This window comes from Nyctibius grandis, chromosome 2 (genome assembly GCF_013368605.1).
Source record: "Nyctibius grandis isolate bNycGra1 chromosome 2, bNycGra1.pri, whole genome shotgun sequence".
Taxonomy (NCBI): domain Eukaryota; kingdom Metazoa; phylum Chordata; class Aves; order Nyctibiiformes; family Nyctibiidae; genus Nyctibius; species Nyctibius grandis.
In genome coordinates, this window is record NC_090659.1 from 10,854,937 (window position 1) to 10,872,052 (window position 17,116).

A 17,116-nucleotide genomic window follows, 5' to 3' on the forward strand; every position below is an offset into this window, starting at 1 on the left:
GTGGGGAACTGGTGGTGGAGAGGGAAGTTACTTTGTTTTGCCTTACAGGGCTTTACATTTTCAAAAAAAAAGGATAGGTAACCACCTGCTTTGTGTACTCTTGAATGAAACAGAGATACAAACTGTAGAAAAGAGTTTCATTTCAGGTCCTTAAGCAAAAAACAGTAAAGGTATACACTATCATAAGGACAGCATTGCCTTTTCTACAGGTACAGGATCAGATAAAAGTTATCTAAAGAAACTGATCTGCTTATATACAGCAATCACAACATACACACTTGTATGGGAGTTTCATATGTTAAATATCTTTGGGGTTGGACTTACTTACTTAACAATCTTTTCACAATTCACAAAGATAATCACTAAATCAAATAATTTGATAAAGACCATATGCCAATACAATAATTATTTTAAGGTCAATCATTCTAATTTACGTTTCCTGAATAAATAATGTAAAAGAAGAATTTTCTTTGTACCAGATGTTCACTTGCAACGAAATAAAATAGCATAGGCAGGGAATATGCCAAATTGACCACAGCATGGTCACACAAGGGGATTATATACCTGGACATAGAGTACCTTGAGACCAAGAGCTTCTGTATAAGCTTTGGCAATGGAATCACGGATGACTCAACGGCCTGAAAAGTCTTAAAAAAGAATCAGTGTTCTGAAATGAGGCACCATCAACACTGCTGAAAACTATCATTGTCTTGTGAATCTCCAGTCATCTATTTTATGTGGCTTTCACAGAGCCTGAAACAGTCTCTACTTTGTGATTTTTTTCTTGCCTTTCTTGTAAGAGTGCACAAATTGAAAAAAATATCTAGAAGTAAAATACTTTTAATCTTGTAGAATTGTCTTAGTGAATGAAGAAGCAGCCACAAACTCCCTCTCTCTGAGAGATTTACTTTAGAAGCATACTAAATTCATACTATATTTGCTACGCAAAGGAAAATTTTCTTAGGAGTTTACTCCAGTTTTACACTATTACTGCTCCTGGGAATTAATTTCTTGAGAACTAGCGTAATGCCAAAGTAATACAGTAGTGATTGGGGTTTAAGCTTGCTGTCAAAATCCCAAATGGAGAACAGTGAATTTCCACACTGCACAGGGAATTCTCCAGGTGTGGATAAGCCATGCCGTGACAGTGGAGGCACTTGGCTTGGCTCTATGTGTGCTAGTTCAAGCGAGCTAATAAGCATGGGATCACCTTAGTGCTGGAAACAGAGGCCTAACCTGGATTTTATCTTTAAATTATTCCAACCTTTCTTCCTCCAAACTCATAACAGTGAAGAGCTGAGACAAGTTCAAACTCACAAACTTCAGTCACATATCTAACAAAAGTTTTGACTAAATAAAGACCAAACCCCTCAGCAATCTCAATAAACACCAGTACTGACTTTTCACACTAATCCAAAAAAATCAGAGTAACCATACTATTATTCTAAAAGATATATCTAAACACAAACTACAAAAATCAGAGAAGCAGTGCAACTGGTTAAATTATTTAGAAAATCCATATAGGCACAGAGTAAATATCCGTGAAAGAAAATTAAATAATATGTTCAGGATATTTCTGAACAATAAGAGTGAATTTCAACTACTGACAGTTGCAAATTTTCCATTATGCTCATTAAGATTTTTATAAATTTTCAGAAGTAATTTCAAAGCACAGGAAAAAAAATCAAATTTTCAGTGTGGGTATTAAAAATCCAGAGGTTGTCTTCCTCTGGTCTTTTTATTGAAAACAGTCTGCATCCTATACAGTGCATTCCAAAATGCACTCTAAGATGACCCAAGGGTAAAAATCAATGATGAACTTTCTTAACAAGCACGGAAATCTACTCCATCCCCTCATCAATTTCAGGACTACTTCATTTCAAAACTCTTTGAAAGATACAAGAAAGACGGGACATGCAAAGCCTGTGCTTTTACTGCTATGCAGTAAAAACATAATGAGCTGATCATTTAGGGCCTGGTAGAAGCTCACCGAAGTCAATACAATCCTTTCTGTTGATTTCAATGGCTTTTATACCAGGCCCTTAAATAGACTGTTAAAAACATCTGAATAAGTGATTTTGGTTTAGTATCACCACACCCACCCCATTTCGCTGATTGGTATTTGTTGGTGATTTGGTAAATGCATTTATACATGACAGAGCAGAAAATACAAAGTTCAGAAATAGCACTTTGTCAGTCAAAATCACTTCCCTGGTGTTAGACAGTTAAAACTATTAAGCACTGTCTGCTAATTTCAGCCAGTTAAATGCTGTTGCAAATGAAAGATGAAGCATTGCATGAAGCCATGCTAATATGGATAGAAGGATGGTTACTTACCAACAGGGCGAGCTGTTGACATTACAATGGTGTAGTGAGAACATAAAAAAGAAATTAAAAAAAGAAAAGAATATCTGTCAGAATGCATGACGTGTAATGTTACCTTCCACTATGGATACTATGATGATGGCTAACCCCTCAAATGACAGCCTAAGAAAAATGTTTACTGTTGTTACTGTTTAGTCACATGCCACCACTATCACATTTACTTGAGCATAGCATCTGAACAAGCTGACTGGAACCATTCTCTGAGAAACATTTTTATTATCTTCGCATGCCATCATCATTGTTAATGCCTGATAAAAGAAAAATTGCATTGCATTAGCACAAACTTTTAGATCCCAACGAACACATCAATTTAAGCCGCAGACTGCCAAATGTCATGCCAGTAGATGTAAGGCATTTACTTTCCAAGTCAAATGCCAATTGAATTTCAAGCATGACCAGTCAGTACAGCAGTAAGGGCTACAGAAAGCCCAGGACAGTTTTCTCATTCAATAACAGGCATGAAAGCTTACAGTACACTGCTTTTTCCTCACTGACAGTGCTGATGAAAATATAACAAATAGTCTGAAATGGCCGCAGGGATTTCAACACAGAACCTCCCAAATTACTGCTTAGATAACTTCTACTTCCTAAAAAAATTGCTGCTAAATGATCGACAGGTTAATATTGTTTCAGGTTGATATCAAGATTGAAAGCTGCTGCTGCAACAAGTGTTTTCTTGATTATAGCAACAGCCCTTCATTATACTTGTCCTGGGGAAGAGGGCTGTCAGTCCCTCTGTTAATAAAAGTAGACATCCCCTTTCAAAAGAGCTGAAAAGTTGGACATAAAATTGACTCCAGCTTGCATCTGTGTAGGTGAAACTTCCCTTATTTAGCTGCAGAAGTAGTTACACTTTTCTGAGCAACAGCACAATTTTTTTTTCTTTTTTTTTTTTTTTTTTTTCTTTTTAAGACATTAACCAGCTCTATGTGCTTATGTGCAGGCTAGGGTCAAATGTAAGATATGCAGATTCAGCAGTAACACAGCATGCAAGGACCTCTTAGTCCTCAACCTTTCTATGGCTTTAACCTTACTTTGGCCTACCCACTTCATTTAACTATTTCAAGCCTGCTGCCCTTTCTCACCCATCATCTATTTGAAGACTTTCTGGCTTGTAGTATTATGGACATCTTCCTTCTTCTGCAGAGAGATGAAGAATAGGAGTGATATGCATCTTTCCAAGAGAGGGCATGAAGGCTGAGTCACAGAATTCAAATTCTGTTGTTTGTGACAGTGTAACGCAAACTCCCTGACTGCATCCTCATCCCCTGCTTTGAGAAGATAGAGCCATGAACGAGGGAGCTAAGGATTATGCTGTTGTTGCCAGGTTTGCAGCTGTAACTACATTACACCTGCAAGGACCAACGCACCCTCAAAGTAAATTTTGAAACATTATGTGGTTTTGCTCTTCTACATGACGTGGTTATGGTAAAAGCAGTTTCAGACAAAACAGGCAAAAGTTTAAGAATTCAGAATTAAGCCTTCCTTTAATTAAAAAGACCGTTGTTCATGGTCCCTTTAAAGTCAATAGGAGTTTGCCCAGTCTTTTGTTTTCAGAAAATTCAGAGTAATAGCCTTCTCCATTGAATTTCTTGGCTTATCTCAGCAGATAATGAAAACCTGTTTTTACTGTAGAAAAATCAATTAAATTATATATTTCCTCAGGTTTTTTTTCACCTTAATTTCATCAGGTTCAAGCTTCAGTGACTTCAAAGGAATTTTTTGCTTGGTTCTAGCTATTGTTTATATCACAAGTCTGGGTAGCAAATCAGAAAGGTTTGCTCCAGTAATGTAAACAGCGGACACAGTTCTAGGAGTGTTTAAAAGCTATTGAATTGGTTGCCAGATTTATTGGATACCATGATTCTGCCTGTGTCAAAGGAACAGAGTGAGAGTATTTCTGGGCGTTCACTGTAGTGACTGTTTTTCTCACATTACAAAATGGAAGAGTAATCTCTTACACAAACATGTAGCAGGTAAACCTAATTCTTCAGCTTAAAACAGGAAGAGGTGCATTATCACTTATTGTCTAAAGTGAACACTGAAGTAGTATTTTAGCAGATGGATTATCACAATACTCTCTTTTCTTTGTTATATACTAACATCTTTCCCCCTACAAAGCCACTCGGTGCTTTTTTTTTCCCTTTGAATTCAGCAAATTAAACTGAACTGTGTCCATGCATTAAATGGATGGAAATGGAAGCTGGCCTCTTGGGTCAGTTGACCCCAGTTCTAATAAAGCAATCCATTGAGACTTTGAACATTTGATTTAATGTGTATGAAAAGAGGAGAACAGATAAAGCTAAAAATGTTTTTATTAACCTTTCACAGCTCTACTGAAAACCATCAGCATGCACCACTAAACTGTGAAATAGTGTCTGCATGATATCTATTGTGCAAAATTGCTGCTTATCTTTTGGAATGAAGTAATAACTATTATATTCTATTTACTCATATGGAAATATTAGCCTACAAACTTTTTCTCTCCCCATAATCTTTAGCATGTCTATAACTACTGTCACAGAACACATTTTGGCAACTCATTATTCTATCGGTTTTAAAACCTCCTTACCACATCAAACAGCAGCACATAAACACTGAGTGGATACTAGAGAGCAAGAATATTTTAGGAGAGAACATGTTAGTCTTTACCTTGTAATACTTACAAAATTTAATTAGGATTTTCTTTTTTTCCTTTGGCTAGGGTTTATCTTTCAGAGAAAGAGTAATGGTAGAGAGTTTAATTATGGCAGAGCTGATCACATAATACTATCTGCATTATGCTTGACATTAATAAACATAGTTACTTACTATACTCTTTATACTTACTAGAGAAAGGAATGTGAATAATAGCCTAAACTGATGGCTCACATATTAAAGTCTATGCCCATGGTTATGTAGTGCTTGCTTATGCATATATATGCATCTGTTCTTCAACAAAAAAACCCCACTGGAACAGCTCTTTCACTGCAGGGGGATCCTATCTGAAGTCATTTAAAATTTTGGTCGAGATATCAACAGACCAGGATTTCACCTCTGTTGTAAATCAGTGTAGCACTCACAATTGCAAATGGTATGTGAAACCCAAACAATGCCAGGTAAGGATGTGGCCCATTTCATCAGAAAGCAATTTATCAATATAGGACACAGGCTGCCCTCCATGGGAACACTCACCTCGCACAGTGAGGGTAGCAGAGGCTTCCACTTTTCCAACTCGATTCTCAGCAATGCACGTGTAGGTTCCTTCATCTGTGCTCAACGCCTTCTTAATGCGCAAAGTGTAGTCATCTTTGATGTCATACCTGCGTTACAGAAAAAGAATGAAAACTCTCTGTAGACAACAGAAATGAACGAAAACTCTCACCTGGAATATGCCAGTCTGAATCTATCTTGGAGCCAACTTTGGAAGATAAATTATTATCTAGCATTAGATAATTTCACCCAGCATTAATCTTCACGACATTTTTATTGCACTCTGCATTAGTAAGAAACTTTACATAAAATTAGTATTGCTATGTTCACTCAGTATTAGGGCTTTAATAATATCATTCACTTTGTCCTTGATCTAGAGCAATAAGATAAAATTAAGCTATCAGACATCAGTTATCAATACATGACAGCTCAGGTTTATCATGCCTTTAACTATGTGAGCTACACATTTTACCTTTTACTGAATTGGAAATTTCTCTTTATATATAGTTTTTCGCTACAGCAGCAACTCCTTAGGGAAACTGTGAGCATGTTGGTAGGATCTGACACTACATGATCACAAACAATAAAAAATATATTTAAGCTCTGGAAGGTGACATTTATTGAAGAGGTGCCTTAAAGGAGATTTATCAGGTTCACAGAAATACTTCAAAATGATCCATTAAGGGTGGACAATAACATTTTCTCTTTCATAAAAGAAATTAGAAACAATTATGCTTTGTCCATTTGTTTCGACTGTTGTAATAATTCTAAAACTATGAGGATGCATAAAACTTGAAATAGTACAAAGTACTTCAGCATGCATTGAAGACTCATTCTAAAGGCATTTAGAGTGCTTACACCTAGAAAAATATTTTCAGTTAAATTGTTATTATCCTGCAGAAGTCATGCTTAACAAACTATTTTGGGCTCTCATCCAAAGCTCATTAAACGGGAGACTTTATCTTGTATGAAATTTCTTTGGCTCCCAAATTAGGAAACCCCTGGTTTTCAGCATGGATATTTTACTCTTGAAGTATTCTCTTGTAAAATTATTTTCAACAACATTTCTTCTAGACTTAGTAAGCCTATGATACCTTAAGCCACCCTGAATCTAGAGTTCGCTTCAGATGCTCATGTATCAAATACTGAAATGGGACCATGAAACTAAAGAAAGACTGACACTTCAGGAGTCATCGATACTCTTTCTCACTCTATACACGCTCATGACATAACTTCAGAAGAACTAATTTACCTTATCTTTGTTACACAGTAAGGACCTTGTAGACTTGTTCAGCAAACATATTGAAATCATATGGAAGAGCACCCTTAAAAGTTTTGATGAATAAGAATGTAATGCAATTAGTTACAGGAATGTTGTGAATCTCTGTGAGTATTTTTAAATGCTTTGGGAATCTGAAACATTAATTTCTGTGTATATAATATACATTGCTATTGGTTCCTTTAGTATAGATTTGTAGAGAGAATACTGTGTCCTAACAGACTTTAAAGCATCTTTACTCAAAGGATTCTATACATTGAAACATTTAAAGTTCTGTTATGTCTAACTAAAGCTCACAACATCAATTATACCATTACTAGCAATTCCAAGAATAAAGAGAAGTCAAGACATCTTTTCACACTCACCACAATACAACTTCATTGTGTGTTCAGTAAGTCCATTCTATTCATTAGCAAAAATTAAATTTAAAAAGACCAAATCGAGGCTAACCATTCTGCCAGAGATAAACATAAACATACATAATACCCCCTTCGTTAGGAGTTACACTTAATTTTATATATATATATATGCAGTACCTCAGGTTTATCTAACAAATAGGGATATGCCAAGGGGAAGAATAAGTGGATGCCATGGCAAACTTCAGAAACTTTTAGGGACATTTTTTTTGCTAGTGTAGTACCATGGAGCGGGAAGGGAAATGTTATGATGCTCCAGAACTTAAAATGCAGTTTCTGGAGCAGTACAGGTCTATTGCAACTACATTCAACAGCCATATACAGTTGAGGGACATTTCTTCTCGACTGCTCACAAATTATGCCATTTCACATGCTGTGCTGCACTAGTCAATGGCAAACAGAAATCACTGTTTTCATAAGAGAGAGAAGGCAAATTGTCTCCCTTAAAAATCTCAAGAATATGACAACAGTATCCCACAACAATGGTGAAGTTATTTGTCTTTGGCGACCACAGAGTTGCAGACAAGAGAAAATGCTTATTTTCTTGACATGAGGCCAGCCCTAGGGGACTGAAAATGTAAAGTTGCATTCAGCTCCTGGAAGATGAGAAAACAAAGACCAGTTGTAATATAAATATGAGTTGGATATAGGAATCACAGTTATAAAGCTGGGCAACAATTAGTCATTTATTTCATTGCTTTTTTCTTTTTTTTTTAGGACAAGTAACATCCCAGCGGTTCACTTACCGCTGCCGAGATAAAAACAGACAGGCAGCAGGACTGTATCTGACTGAGCGGTTACTCGAACTGGGGTGCAGGCAGCCTGGGACAGGGCCCTCCAGTCTGCTGTGGGCTGCAGCTGACTTGTTCTTCATTTCACCGATGTGTTGGTGCCGGCATGCCAGCCAGCTGCCTTGGAGGCTTCAGCAGTCTTTATGCTTGCACCTGCCAATCATGCAAATTGTGCAAAGGCTGCTGGGGGAACGAGCCAGCTGCATGGCATGCCAGGACGCAGAGTGAGGGTACAGCCATCATCTCCCACTTGGGTCGTGAAATGGAGGGTGGCATAAACATGTCACTATCATGGCCCAGTTATCAATTACTTCAAGGAGAGGTCCAGCTCTCCCAGTCTGCCTTCCAACAAGGCCTTACTAGGTTTTTGGACCACCCTGACAGAACGTGCTACCTAGCAATTAGATTCATACATAGATGCACCCATGGGACATTATAACCATCTGCTGTCCTGAAGCATTGATACGCTGCCCCTCAGTCATCTGTTCCACCCACATTGTCCCCGGAAGTCACCACGGTTCAGTGAAGAGCTTTGACAGATGAAGCAGGCAGGAAAGAGAAAGGAAGAAAACTGGCTTTTAGCCTGATCCACAGCAGCACAAGGAGCTTGTGTGAGAAAGGGACCGTGAAGTAACAAGGAGTGAAGCCTGAATATGTTTTCAGTTTCTCAAGCATCCATCTGTGCAGTCTTGAAGAGTGTCTTGTCTCCTCTCTGTCCCAGAGCCTCATATTCCCACAGCAAGATGCTTCCACCTGAGTTTCTGAAGTTCACTCTCATCTAGATTAGTGCTACTGAACACTTGGGAATCAGGATTAGGGCCTCTCTGACTGCTAATACCAATCACAGAGAGAGGTTACCAGACTTGATGATGGAATGGTGGAAAACCAGAGTGTATTGGTTAAGTTGCTCCTTAACCTTGCCAGTGCACTAAGGCGGCAAAGCCTTCAAAATATGTACAGTGTCAAGAAACACCTTCTGACATACTGCCCAAATACTGCTGACTCCTAGCCGACTAATGCCAACATTCAGCTAAAAACATAGGGTGTCAGACATCAGTTTCACATGTTTATGGCCATCTAATTGTTTTTAAGTACTTCTCTTTGTTAAACATTTGGAGGTGCTTAACCTTTCAGTTCAGCTTAGACTTCAGCCATCAGACTGAGCTGGGAGAGGTCTTCTAAAACAGCTAGTCAGCCTGTGCCTAGATATAAACCAGCCACTTTTGGGCACCACATTACATAATTTCTGCTCTACAAGTAATGGAGCAGGTCTGCCTTTAATTAACCAAGAAGGAAGGGGTGGGGGCAGGGGACTGGAAAGGAAGAAAGAAACAGAGAAGCAACAAGCAGATGAGAAAACACTGCTGGTGAGGAAATTCTGATAGAAATTGGGTGATTTTGAGTGAAATCTGGCAGTCTCTGGCACATATGAATGCATTCATTGTTGCTAGTTTTGATTAATGACAGTTGTACAATAGTCTGCTGACAGTCACTGCCATACAGACACTTTTTTTTTTTTTTTGATATGAAACACTGCTGAAAATGCAACCCAATCAGATTTGGCCCCTGAACAACATGTGCTATCATCACTGTACCGTGAATTGAGATTGACTGGTAACCAGCTGTGACAAAGTGTGAAAAAGAGCCTTGTCTTTTTCAAGAAAAGAAAAGAAGAAAAATAAAAAACTGAATTGTATCAAAACCATTACCATCTGCTCAACCAAATAACAAATAAAAAAAATACATTAACTCTTTTTAAATATCACAAATTAATGTACTGGGGTTGGATTCATGCATTGGCTTAAGCATCTAAGAATAATCTTGAATTAAACTGGTTTTGTCCCAGTTAGAATTTTTTTTTTCCCCACATTCAAAAGTGTATCTGTCCATACTCAGCAACCGATCTTCCATGGTTATCAAATAAAAAATAAAAGAGAATTTACTGAACTTAGAGAGATTTAGCAATACTTTTTTTGCATTTGATGATATATATTTTACTGAGTGCTTGACAGAACCCCTAGATTTCTGGATTTTCAAAAATGTGCATGCAGCTATGCATAAAAATATATGCACCTCTTTGTCTTTCACATGCACAGGTAGCAAAACTGTGTCTGCAGCTGGAGTCATTACATTCCTAGATATCCAAGTAGGCCTAACTGGTAATACAAAGATGCACTTGCTTCAGCAGTGTATTTTGAGGTTGTGAGAATGCATTAGTGAATTCGAAAAATCCAACTCAAAAAGTCACATTTCTTGCTAAAGGGAGTTTGCAAGAGAAAAACTCACATCTTAACTGTTGCAAACTGATACCACTGGCCTCAAAAAATTTACATCAGTTTACACTAGGCACCTATTTTCTTCTAAAACGTTACTGTAAATAAATAAAAAAATTAGAATCTTTGTATGTAGGCTTTGTAGGCTTTCCTTTTTTTTTTTTAGAGATGGCACAAAAATTACTTTGCTCTATTATCTTTTGCCTGTTTGCCAGGCTATTTTGCAAAACATGCACAAAGCTTCAAGATTACTCACAACATTAATGATTAGGGAGCCCAAACAGAGAGATGCTACTGGCCAAAACCAGAGTAAACAGGAGGTAGTTAAGGAGGCTTAAGCTTCTGTCTCCACTTCTCTTTTGTGGTGCTAGCACTTCAGCTCCCAGCATAGTGCCACAGCTTTTCACTGGCTCCTAGACTCTCTGTGCCAGGTGGAGGGAGCCAGAGAGAAGCTGCAGTGAGACAGGACGCGTGAGCTCGTTACCTGCTTCAGCCTTGTGTGATCCAGAAGCAGAATGGAGAGCCTCCATTCCCGTCGGTGATGAAGCCACCCCTACTGCCAGCTCCCTTACAAGAAATGGTTTTTTTTCACTTCCATCACATGCATTGATAAGTGGAAGAAGAAAGAAACACAATCCTATGTGAGTGACAGCTTTCTGAGGGAAAGAGAAAGGAGTCTCTGGTTTTCTTTCCCTGGCAAAACCTGAATCAGTGACAGAGAGAGCATGAATGTATATATTTGTGTGCACTGGTCTCAAATTATTCTCTTGTACCCATGAAATCAAGGCTATTTGTTGCTGGGTGGCTGTAAGACACTGCTTACAGCTATAATAAATTGAGCTACCAGGGAGCTATCTTCAAGGTGCTGACGGGATGGCTGCCACTTACATCTACACGTCCAGATTCCCATTTGTTCTTTGGCTACGCCATTCATGCCAGAAAAAGGTATAAGGCAATGTGAAATTACCTTGAATTTCTTTGTGCAAGGCATATATGCAAACAGTCATATAAAACGGTTCACTGGCCTTATTCTAGCAAACTAGAAAAAGGGCTAAGTGATACAGGTTATTATTCACTATTTTGATTTTCTTAAAATACACTGACAGCAGGTTCTGCTTTAGTCCGAAATCTTTTATGGGTTGTGATCAGCAGATTATTTATAATTTCTTATATTGGACACTCTCAATTGCAATAAAATAAAACACAAACTGACACTGCACTGTGTCTTAAACCAAGGCATTCAATAAAATGTCCTAAATCTCATAAAAGATGTATACGACAGTTACAGTCATTGGGCCAACATTGTGAAACCACACCTATGTCCAAGAAAATTGTGTTTCCCACCTTCTCTGGAAGCATTACACTATCCAGTACTACTCTTACATGCAAACATACATATGTGACTGCATGTAACTAGTGCCTCACAAAATTAGTAGCCATGCACTCAGGAGACAACCAAGAAATCAAAATGAGACTGCTTTTTTATTCTCTTTGAAATAATTTGGAAACCAGTAGAAGTTAAAAACAAAATATGTGTTTGGGAATTAGTGACTCAGCAAACGCTATCTAAACTGATGCAGGCTCCAGCTTTTACCTCTACATCTCTGTTTGCACAGAAAAGTACTCATAGGGAATTACCACATGATAATTACCCAAAATGGGCTTCCGATTTGATTTTAGTTCCAGACAGAGCTCCACATTTCAAAAACTGGAATGTCAGTGGAAGTATGACCTAAGAGACCATGTAATGACTTGGCATGGAGACCTATCCTCCTATCAGCAGAAGTAGTCCTTTCCTTCACAGATGAGACACATTTGTCAGGCAGTTGGGGAGATTTGTATTATTAATGCCTATGTCATAAATTCATCCATCAGAAAAGCACACTTGCTTCTCAGGGTTATCTGTTCAGCACATGCTACTGAAATTAATTTTAAGGAAAAGTAAAATACTGCTTTTGACCATTTCTGTTTTTAAAAAATTGAAATGATACTGCAAGGATTGGAGCACAGTAAGAAGATCTGAGCCCAGACTGGCAGCTTGCACTCACTAAATATGGCTTGATGCGGTTTTTTTTTAACATGAGCACACAGATTATGAATAATTTGAAATAAACAGAGTTTGCGTTGGCCTATTATTATTTGCCTTAAGCATGATGAATGATTATGATAAACTTGTCAGAGAACTAACTGAAATATCTTCTAATCTATATTTCGAATCAGTAACCAACCTTGAAGTGGTAATTAAAGATGAAGTCATGTTAATGTTTTAATGAAAGTGCCTTCAACACTACAGTTAAGCCAGAAGTCGTATTATTAAAAAGTACATTTTGCTAATGTTAAGTACTTCTCAAAATAGGACTTAGAAGTAGGAACTGGAACATAGTTTTTAAGGTTAAAACTTTAACCTTGCAGTGTTTTCACTGACAGTTTTTGTTTGTTTTTAACTGAGATGACAACTTTTGTATCCCATGCAGAGATGGAATGTGTTAAAACAGAAGAAATCCCTGCAGGCCAGCCATTCCAGTAACATCAATGATGCTGTGGTCAGAGCTCTTGAATCTTACTCCCACTTGAACATAACTACCAGCCTCCCTCTCCCTGCTCTGCTGAGGGTTTTACAGAAAAACTGCATAGTTAACTATCTTTACTTTTTCATTCTATAATTCTAATAGTCAATAAACCAATAACAGTGAGCTTAAACTGTTTGACATCCTTATATTTTTCAAGAAAGCAGGCTACCTCAATATTCTGAAGCTTATAAATACAATGTATAAACTATGTGGTTACTATGCTTTTATTTAATATACTCTGCTTTTCTGATACTAAAGAAAGATTCAAGTACGGAATGAGTATTTTGAATTAAATTCTACATTAAGTTTTCTTGAGTCTCCTTCCTGCAATACCATTTATTTACTGCAGTCTTCTGTGAATGGAAAATTCAAAGAAATCCATGTTCGAGGCTACTACTTCTGGCATTAAATTTTGTTTCGGAACGCTGCTAGTGACTTCATTAATCCTCTGAAATTTGACAACTTTAGGATGTTAAACAAAAGAGAAAAAAAAATAAAACACTCTCTTCTGACAATAGTATCTCAAGTGCTCTCCCAGTGATCACTTCATAGATCACCAATGGTTCACATAGCATAAAGAGAAAACATGTAGGCAGGACTATTAGTTGACACAATTCCTTTATGGTTGCTGTCCGTGGAGTTGTAAAGCTATTTTCCCAACCTTGACCCTTATGTAAGCAACTGGAGACTGTTTTCATGCATTCACAAACAGATTGCCTGAAACAATAGCTCTTCTTCAGCTCTGTGGTGAGAACTGACACTTAACATGAAGCCAATTTAAATGTCAATGTTATTAACTGTTTCTCTGCTGATCAGCCTAGCAGAGCCACGCATCTAACACCTTTGCTCACAGCATTTAATATTTCATACAAATTGAACGGCAGATAACTACTAGGTTAGACTATAGACCTCTGGGGTAACTGTGGGACGATGCTTTTACAGGACTTTATTCAATGAGATGCCTTGAGGATTTAAAATGTCAAAAAATACTCTAATTTACCCTTTCACTTGGCCATGTATTCCTCAGAAAACTGTAAGGAATATTTTTCCAGTTACAGAACAGGAAGGGATCACTGACAGGCAAAATATCAATCAGAGAAGAGGGATACTCAACCAAAAGAATAACAGGACGATGTACCCCACCAGCACTGGGGTACATCATCTTGATGCTATATACACAAAAATAAACCAGTTGTGCCTCCCTTTTACCCCTCATCACCTCTCTATCTCTAAATAATATCTCTGGCCTTACAGGAGAAGTTTCCTCAAATGATTCAACACAACGGCTAAAAAGATGCTTACATTGCACGCCGCTGAAATCTGCCTGTGTTCAGTTAGGCTACATGGGCTCTCTGCAAGTTGCACTGCAGCTTACCCTATGCCAGCCATGTGCTGCATTAAACCCAAGATAACAACATCCTCTGCAAACTGCCTCTACTCCCTCCAGATGTATGTAAGAATACAAATAGCATATTAAACCTCTTTCTTTCACTGTCTCCTTTTGACAAGCTATTAAGAACATCCAATCTTCTCCTCTATGCTCCTCATAAAGGGACTTAATCTCTCCTTGATGCTTTACCTTAGGAAACAAAAGATGGGCATGTAAATCATACTGGATCTAACCAGAGGTGATGAATAGTACATGTAATACAGCTAATATGAAAAACATCCTTTTTCCCTGACCCTTTATTTAAAACCATTAATTGTTATTAATTGCAACAGAAATTTGCTGATGTAATCAAAGATTATATCCATTACGCTACTAAAACACACTTTTTACTCTAATTAATTTTCAATACACATTAGACTGCATTTTGTTACAATCTGCACAGAGATTAACTTGACCAAAGCACAAAGCACTGTAGTGTTATTAACTCATATTTCATTGAAAGGTCAGTCTCCCCTTGGTTGTATCTAGAGGAGGCTGTAGTTAAATACCTCACTATCCCATCCACAGAATATAAATAGAATTATGTAGCACCGTGTTTATTCTTAAAAATTACTGTCTCTTTGGCTTACAGGGCCTTATCCTGTGATCATGGAGAAATACAGTAGCAGAACATCTCCGGCCATCAGGCCCTTTCTGGACCTCCTCTTTTAGAAAATCTAAACTTTAAATCTTTAAATCTTTTAATCTTTAAATCTTTTCTTAGTTAGAAAATCTAACTTTTCTGAGTTTATGGGGATAAAGTTTACTGTCAGTTGCATCTAAATCCGTTTCAAAGATGTGCATCTGGAAGACAGTAAGATACTTTTAAAATTTCATCATTTACCCTTAGTTTTGAGCTCACAAGAAGCCACAGAGGGACGCACAGAAATTAAGGTACTTACTGAAAATGCACACCTGTCAGAAGTGTGACAGACAGTGTTTCTGCCCAGGCTATGCATATGCAATTACTTTTCAGACACAAAGCGGCCAGTTTTAAAAACATAGCAAAACTAACATCTACACAGACTTTTGTTGTTGGAGCTAATACATATCTTAGAATAAGTTAAGTCTATGCATTAAGAATGCATTTTCCCAAATAATTGTTAATGAGTATTCCTAATCTTTAGTAAGTAAGAAAGCTTACTGTGCTGTTTATGATTTTCACTGCTGTGTGTCACTGCTCTGTTTCATTTAATAACCTACAATCTCTTAACACTTAGCAATATACTTTGTGTAAACTACACATCATTTTTGTTCTGAACCATCACTCCTGTTTTTTCTGCCTACACTCCCATTGTGTGGGTGGTGCGTAAAACAAATACCTCTTCCTGCTGGTGCAGTTGCCACTTTTCATCTCTAGTACAATATTCATCTAATCAGACAGTGCAACTTGTAAATGCAACTTACAAGCGCAGGTTGTAATTTCATTAAGGATGTATTTACTGAGCTAAACCAGCTGTTCTGGGCTGGAATGCAAAAAAAAAGGCCCATGTGATTGCTACTCAGCCATTTTTAAGGCAACTGAAAAATACATTTGCTGAGCTAACCTCACTCTCCCAAAGAGCTGGCACTGCTAGCTTCTTCTGTGTAAAAGGTTTAAACAGTTATTATGGTGTGTCATAAATTTTAACTTGTAATTGAAAATCTCTTCACTTCCTAAAAAAAAAAAAAGATCTGTACTACTTGCTATGTAATTACAGACTATGCAGCTGCTCTCTTCGGCTTTGCTAGAAAATTTGAAGACATGAAACACTGCACAAACCTTATTCATTTTTTATTAAATTGCTAGTCATAGATATGCCACTCTCATACTAGGGGCTCTCAAATACTATCAGTGTTTTCCTGTTACCAGGACTAAAAAGCAGATGAATCAAAAGTTGATCCAGGCCATATTGAGTTCCTGACCACACAGGAGACCACCAGCTCCTTAGCAGGAAAGTACATTCTCTATTTGTGCCAAGCAGACATCAAAGAGCAAGCTACCTGAACGTGTGGCTGGAAAAATACTTCAATGCGTAAAGACAATTTTTAGCTAATTTTCAACAGGTCCTGGTCATTATGCATGGCCACAACTGTGTGAGTCACTTTAGTACAATTTTTGTGCCATTTCCTTGTGTCACTTAATAATGAAAAGAAACTCTGTTCATGAAATACTAAACCTAGTATTTCAGCCAAAGGCATAGGACCCGTGACCCCACAATAACCTGTTCACCTCCGGTAGTTTGACATGAGTCATACTTGATTAACTATTCCCTAGCCTTTGTGTACTGTGGAAGCTGTGGTGTGATGTTGGATTTTTAGAGCAATTAAAATAAAATATACACCATGCACCTCTACCCTTGGTTCACAATGCATTTCAGTCTTGGATCACTGATTTGAAATGGACAGCTTCTGGAAAAAAGCTTTACACACCCCAGACTTCACATTGTACTTTGTTTCTCTCTGTTGGTGCAGTATCAACATTTTTAATAGAAACCTATTCATTTGCTGGGATTGGTTTAGGTTCTAAATAGAATTTTCAAGTCTGAAGAATTTAACTAATTCATTATCACAACAATGTAAAAGAACTATGAAAACAGTTAGCATACATAAACCACAACACTGTTCCCACCTGGTCCTTCTTACGGCTTTTGTAATTCCTGCCCAAGCATACACAGAAGAGCTCCATGATATAAACCAAGGTATTTGATATCTCAAGTCAAGTCTACAGGATTTTGGAAAAGTAATGTCCTTTGACTGTTAGTGAGACCTGTTTTTCATAGGCATTTTGAAAATTTCTAC

At 37.5% G+C, this 17,116-nt stretch overlaps 1 protein-coding gene across 1 annotated transcript in view; it reads right to left on the reverse strand.

Annotated features, from left to right (window-relative positions):
- ROBO2 (roundabout guidance receptor 2) overlaps positions 1–17,116 on the reverse strand; it is a 423,078-nt gene that overhangs the window by 114,694 nt on the left and 291,268 nt on the right. The window contains exons 6-7 of the mRNA XM_068421342.1: positions 5,560–5,687; positions 2,338–2,349 (exon numbers count right to left, since the gene is read on the reverse strand). Coding sequence (XP_068277443.1) covers positions 2,338–2,349; positions 5,560–5,687 — 140 coding nt within the window. The remainder of the gene's footprint in view (positions 1–2,337; positions 2,350–5,559; positions 5,688–17,116) is intronic.